At 40.4% G+C, this 6,276-nt stretch overlaps 1 protein-coding gene across 1 annotated transcript in view; it reads right to left on the minus strand.

Annotated features, from left to right (window-relative positions):
- LOC119418745 (kinesin-like protein KIF13B) overlaps nt 1–1,338 on the minus strand; it is a 29,248-nt gene extending 27,910 nt beyond the window's left edge. The window contains exon 1 of the mRNA XM_037686081.1: nt 1,285–1,338. Coding sequence (XP_037542009.1) covers nt 1,285–1,338 — 54 coding nt within the window. The remainder of the gene's footprint in view (nt 1–1,284) is intronic.
- Between the last annotated feature and the right edge of the window lie 4,938 nt (nt 1,339–6,276).

A 6,276-nucleotide genomic window follows, 5' to 3' on the forward strand; every position in this document is an offset into this window, starting at 1 on the left:
TATATGTGTGTATATATATATGTATATATGTGTGTATATATATATGTTTATATGTGTCTATATATATATGTTTATATGTGTCTATATATATGTATATATGTGTGTATATATATATGTATATATGTGTGTATATATGTATGTATACATGTGTGTATATATGTTTATATGTATGTATATATGTTTGTATACATGTATATATGTATGTATACATGTATATATGTATGTATACATGTATATATGTATGTATATATGTATATATGTATGTATACATGTATGTATGTATATATGTATGTATCTATGTATGTATATATGTATACATGTATATTTATGTATATATATGTGTATGTATGTATATATGTATACATGTATATATATGTATATATATGTGTATGTATGTATATATGTATGTATGTATGTATATATGTATGTCTACATGTATATTTGTATGTATATATGTATATATATGTATACATGTATATGTAGCCCATTTCCTGCACACGCCTGTGCACGGTGGCTCTGGAATCGGCCCTTCTCCACAATCCTCCTCAGGATCCGGTCACCTCTTCTCGTTGTGCAGCGTTTTCTGCCACACTTTTCCCTTCCCACAGACTTCCTTCTGATGTGCCTTGATACAGCACTCTGGGAACAGCCTATTCGTTCAGCAATTTCTTTCTGTGTCTTACCCTCTTGCTTGAGGGTGTCAATGATGGCCTTCTGGAGAGCAGTCGGGTCGGCAGTCTTACCCATGATTGTGGTTTTGAGTAATGAACAAGGCTGGGAGTTTTTAAAAGCCTCAAGAATCTTTTGCAGGTATTTAGAGTTACGTCGTTGATTCAGATGGTTAGGTTAATAGCTTGTTTAGACAACCTTTTCATTATATGCTAATTTTTTGGGACAGGCATTTGGGGTTTTCATGAGCTGTATGTCATAATCATCAATATTTAAACAATTAAAGACCTGAAATATTTTAGTTGGTGTTCAATGAATCTGAAATATATGAAAGTTTCATTTTTATCATTGCATTATAGAAAATATTGTCCTTTATCACAATATGCTAATTTTTTGAGAAGCACCTGTACACGTAACCTCAAAATATAAATTTCTTTCATTGGTCAAACATGTATTTATATATTTTATTTATACAGTGCTAATGATCAGCACAGTAACTACCCCCCAACCCCCATAATGAACACATTACATCTTCTACATGTTTCCAAAATAAACAGCACATTTTCCTACTAACAGGATGAGTTCTGTTTGTTAAACAGAAAACCAACCACTGACCTGCAGGTTTCCTCTCTCCTGTTTGAACTGCTGCCCTCTTCTGGGCCGGACCATTAAGACCACTTGTTTTACTCAGAAACTGCTCTTTAGTCTTTAGTGTGTTGAAGGTATTTTGTCTAGCAACATGGAATCCAGGACTACAGGAGCCCAGCGACCAGAAAGTTTCATATATGTTGTTTTTTTATAGTTCTGAAGCATTTGTTCCTTTTTGCTCGTCTTTATGTTCAGACAAGTCCGAGGATGATGTTGAGAGGGAATCTCAGCTGCTGGAGTGTCGTCTGACCCTCACTGAAGAACGAAATGCTGTTCTAGTCCCATCAGCAGGAAGTGGCATCCCTGGAGCGCCGGCGGAGAGGTGCGTGTCTTCCTGTTTTACTCTGTGAGGACTTCTGCTTTGTCTCCGGCCATGCTGGAACTAGTAGACCTGAAGGGACTCGGATTTAGCGAGGCTAAATGTAATCAGAGACCGTTGCCAGGTTTAAGGAGCTCCACACTGAACAGCAGTCTTGTTCTTACAAGGAGCTGCATTTTTCCTCAGGAGGACATTAATTTTTTTCAGACTGTGGTCAGACATCGAGCCTTCTTTAAAACAAACAGCCGAGGCTGGTGTTCAGACTGTCATTGGTCTTCTTTCTTCAGCTGAGGCTTGACTCAAAAACAGCTGAAGGAGAGATGAAACCTCCTAAGATGAGAGAAAAAGTCCAGCTTCTTCTAGATCTTTTCTACTCATGTCTTGACAGAATCTTTGACATGTTGCCGACTCCTGAACAAAACAAGAATGTTGAAGCTCAGACTGAACAGAGGTTAAACTACTCCAAATAATTAATTTTAATTAATTAATTAGACGTTTCTCAGGTGAGCAGTCGTGGCATTTTAAGGTCTTGTTTTGCATTTCATTTCAATTTCAAGGATCTTTATTATCCTCTACGAGCAATTTGTTCTGCAGGCAGCAGTCTAAAACATGGACATTAATCGTGTCGAGTCTCTGAGTCTGTTGGTCCTGATTGTGGGCAGCAGATCTCTGTGCTTTATTCACGTCTGAAGACTTTTTGACTAAAGTGAGAGCAATGAAAGAACTGGTCTACAAAGTTGTCCCAGATCCAAATGATTTCTGTTTGATCAGAACCTGATCTGAACACTCGTCAAGTCTATGACTCGTGATAAAAACTACAAATGTGTTTTTTGGGGGGTTCCGGTTCTGCTAGCAAGAGGATGGCAGCCTAATTAGTGAGCTCCCGATGGAGTTTTATAAAAACAAATCCCCCTAAGGTATTATTTTTTTGTTAACATCAGTTATATTTGTCTAGATGAAAAAGGGGGGTGGGGGTTTTTCCAGAAGCAGGAAAAATACCCATTTGTTGGAGGAAGAGACTATAATGAGTCAGGATGATCAAGGCAACTCCCTGGAGTTAAGCCGCCCAGCCGTCAACACACCTGAGCCCAGCTTGCAAAGTATTTTTGAACTTCATGACTTCAGAAGAGATAACAACATCCAACTGGAGGACGTTAAACAAGAAATAAAGGGTGTGAATGACCGATTGGATGAAGTGGAGGGCAGAATAGAAGAAACGGAGACGGTGCTGCAAACGGCATCTGTATTAATTAAGGGACTGGCACAGCGCCAAGCTAAGCTGGAAGCCAGACTCAGAACAGGAGGGGCGCGCACGAAGGGAGAATCTGCGGATTTACGGGATACCTGAAGACAAGGAGGTTCTATTTTTGGACATCTTGTTTAAACAAACGCTGGACCTCCCTGACGACCAGAACCTGGTATTTGAACGTGCACATCGAACACTGACTCAAAAGCCAGTGAGCGCACAGGGGAAACCCAGATCCATAGTGGTAAAGTTTGGCAATTACCGCATAAAAGAGGAGATTCTTCGGAGAGTCTGGCAGAAAAGAGAAGTATTCTGCAATGAAACACATTTTTTTGTTGACCATGACTTTCCCACTGAAGTGTTTAGAAAACGTAATGAATATGCGGATGCCAAAAAAGTTTTGAAAAGTGAACGCATCAGGTTTCAGACCCCGTATCCAGCGAAGATGCAGGTGTTTTTTAACAATGGAGTTCGACTCTACCAGGACGCAGCTGAAGCGACAAGAGATATGGCTACTCGTGGGTTTCCACTCACCATAATAACATCTGCAGCGGCCCTGGATCATGAAGAGATGCAACTCCTGTCTTCATGGCAGAAGGTGAGGAGACGACATGTGAGGAGCGAGGACCAGGACCCTGGTCCAGCAGGTGACAACAGGCAGAAAAATCATCAAGCACAAATAAAGGAAAAGCTTCAGGAATTCAGAAGATCTACAAACTTCAAGGTCACACTACAAAGTCAGCTAAGTTTCTTTCCTCTACTGTTGTTCTACCAGAGGTATTTAAATTATCCTAATTAAGTGTTCCTGCTTCTTTTTAGTGACTCTAATTAAGAGTCGGGACAGCCGGATTATGACCATGCCTAAGTTTTTTATTTTATTTGTACCACCAAATCTTGCTAGTGTGTGGACATTATTTAGGGCCACACCTCCACAACGGACCAGTGTGACATTTCCCTACTGGGACCTGGACTGCACAAGGCCCTGCAGGGCTCTTGATAAGAGCCTCTACCTTGGAAACACCTATCTTGTTTTATTTTCATAATTATAATGTTAATTTTGTTTACTGTTTGTTTTGTTTTGACACATATTATGAGAGAGATTTGTTTGTGCAAACATTTTATGAAACTGGATACTGTGGGAGAGGTTTTCTGTATTAGGATCAGAGTAGAAAAGTATGAATATGCAGGACATTAAGATAGTATCACTTAATGTGAAAGGTATTTCAAACCCACTCAAGAGAAGTAAAATAATATCAAAAATGAAGCGGGAAAATGCCCAGATCGTCCTTCTATAAACCGGATTCCAAAAAAGTTGGGACACTAAACAAATTGTGAATAAAAACTGAATGCAATGATGTGGAGGTGCCAACATCTAATATTTTATTCAGAATAGAACACAAATCACAGATCAAAAGTTTAAACTAAGAGAAGGTATCATTTTAAGGGAAAAATCTGTTGTTTCCAAATTTCATGGCGTCAACAAATCCCAAAATAGTTGGGACAAGTCCATTTTTACCACTGTGTGGCACCCCCCCCCCCCTTCTTACAACACTCAACAGACGTCTGGGGACAGAGGAGACCAGTTTCTCAAGTTTAGAAATAGGAATGCTCTCCCATTCATGTCTAATACAGGCCTCTAACTGTTCAATCGTCTTGGGCCTTCTTTGTCGCACCTTCCTCTTTATGATGCGCCAAATGTTCTCTATAGGTGAAAGATCTGGACTGCAGGCTGGCCATTTCAGTACCCGGATCCTTCTCCTACGTAGCCATGATGTTGTGATTGCTGCAGAATGTGGTCTGGCATTATCGTGTTGAAAAATGCAGGGTCTTCCCTGAAAGAGATGACATCTAGATGGGAGCATATGTTGTTCTAGAACCTGAACATATTTCTATGCATTAATGGTGCCTTTCCAGACATGCAAGCTGCCCATGTCACAAGCGCTCATGCAACCGCATACCATCAGTGATGCAGGCTTCTGAACGGAGCGTTGATAACAACTTGGGCTATCCTTGTCCTCTCTGGTCCGGATGACATGGCGTCCCAGTGTTCCACAAAGAACTTCAAATCATGACTCATCTGACCACAGAACAGTCTTCCATTTTGCCACACTCCATTTTAAATGACCCCTGGCCCAGTGCAAACGTTTGAGCTTGTGGAGCTTGCTTAGAAATGGCTTCCTCTTTGCACTGTAGAGATTCAGCTGGCAACGGCAGATGGCACGGTGGATTGTGTTCACTGACAGTGCTTTCTGGAAGTATTCCTGAGCCCATTCTGTTATTTCCTTAACATTGGCATTCCTGTTTGAGGTGCAGTGACGTTTAAGGCCCCGGAGATCACGAGCATCCAGTAGAGTTTTACGGCCTTGACCCGTATGCACAGTGATTGTTCCAGATTCTCTGAATCTTTTGATGATGTTATGCACGGTTGATGATGAAAACTTAAAAGTCTTTGCTATTTTATTCTGGGTAACACCATTCTGGTATTGCTGCACTATCTTTCTGCGCAACAATGGTGGAATTGGTGATCCTCTTACCATCTTGGCTGAAGCTCTTTTTATACCCAATCATGTTGTCAATTGACCTAAATAGTGTTAATTGGTCTTCCAGCTTTTCGTTATATGCTCAATTTCCTTTTTCCAGCCACTTATTGCTACTTGTCCCAACTTTTTTGGGATTTGTTGACACTGTGAAATTTTGAATCAACATATTTTTCCTTTAAAATGTTACATTTACTCAGATTAAACTTTTGATCTGTCATCTATGTTATATTACAAATAAAATATTGACATTTGCCATCTCCACATCATTGCATTCAGTTTTTATTCACAATTTGTTTAGTGTCCCAACTTTTTTGGAATCTAGTTTGTACTTGTATAGTGCCTTTCTATCCTATTGAGATACTCGAAGCGCTTTACACTACAATCTGTGCCCTCATTTACCCATTCATACAGCACTCTACTAGTTCTCTACAAAGCTAATTGAACAAATCATTCTAAAGAGACTAACCAGTGCTTTATCACATTCATACACCAATGGTACACACATTGAAGGCAACGAGGGGTTCATTGTCATGCCCAGGGACACTTCGGCATGTGATTGCTGGTGGATTCGAACCCCCAACTCTTGCATTGGAGAACGACTGCTCTAACCACTCAGCCACAGCCGCCCCTTGGTGGATGGTCCTGGAGAGTACCTCTTTAGTCATTCAGGTTAGATTTCTGGTCACGTGATGACAGAGTGGGTGGAGTTATGGATGGTTGGGTATAGGCCCTTTTCACAATGACGTCAGACAACTTCCTTTTTGACTCGATGCTGTGGATCATTACTTCCGGGTCTATTCTCCCTCGGGAGACCTGTCTGGAAACTTAAGGGAACTTCATTCATTCACCCTTTA

The sequence above is a fragment of the Nematolebias whitei genome, chromosome 12 (genome assembly GCF_014905685.2).
Source record: "Nematolebias whitei isolate Nwh7 chromosome 12, NemWhi1, whole genome shotgun sequence".
Lineage (NCBI taxonomy): Eukaryota > Metazoa > Chordata > Actinopteri > Cyprinodontiformes > Rivulidae > Nematolebias > Nematolebias whitei.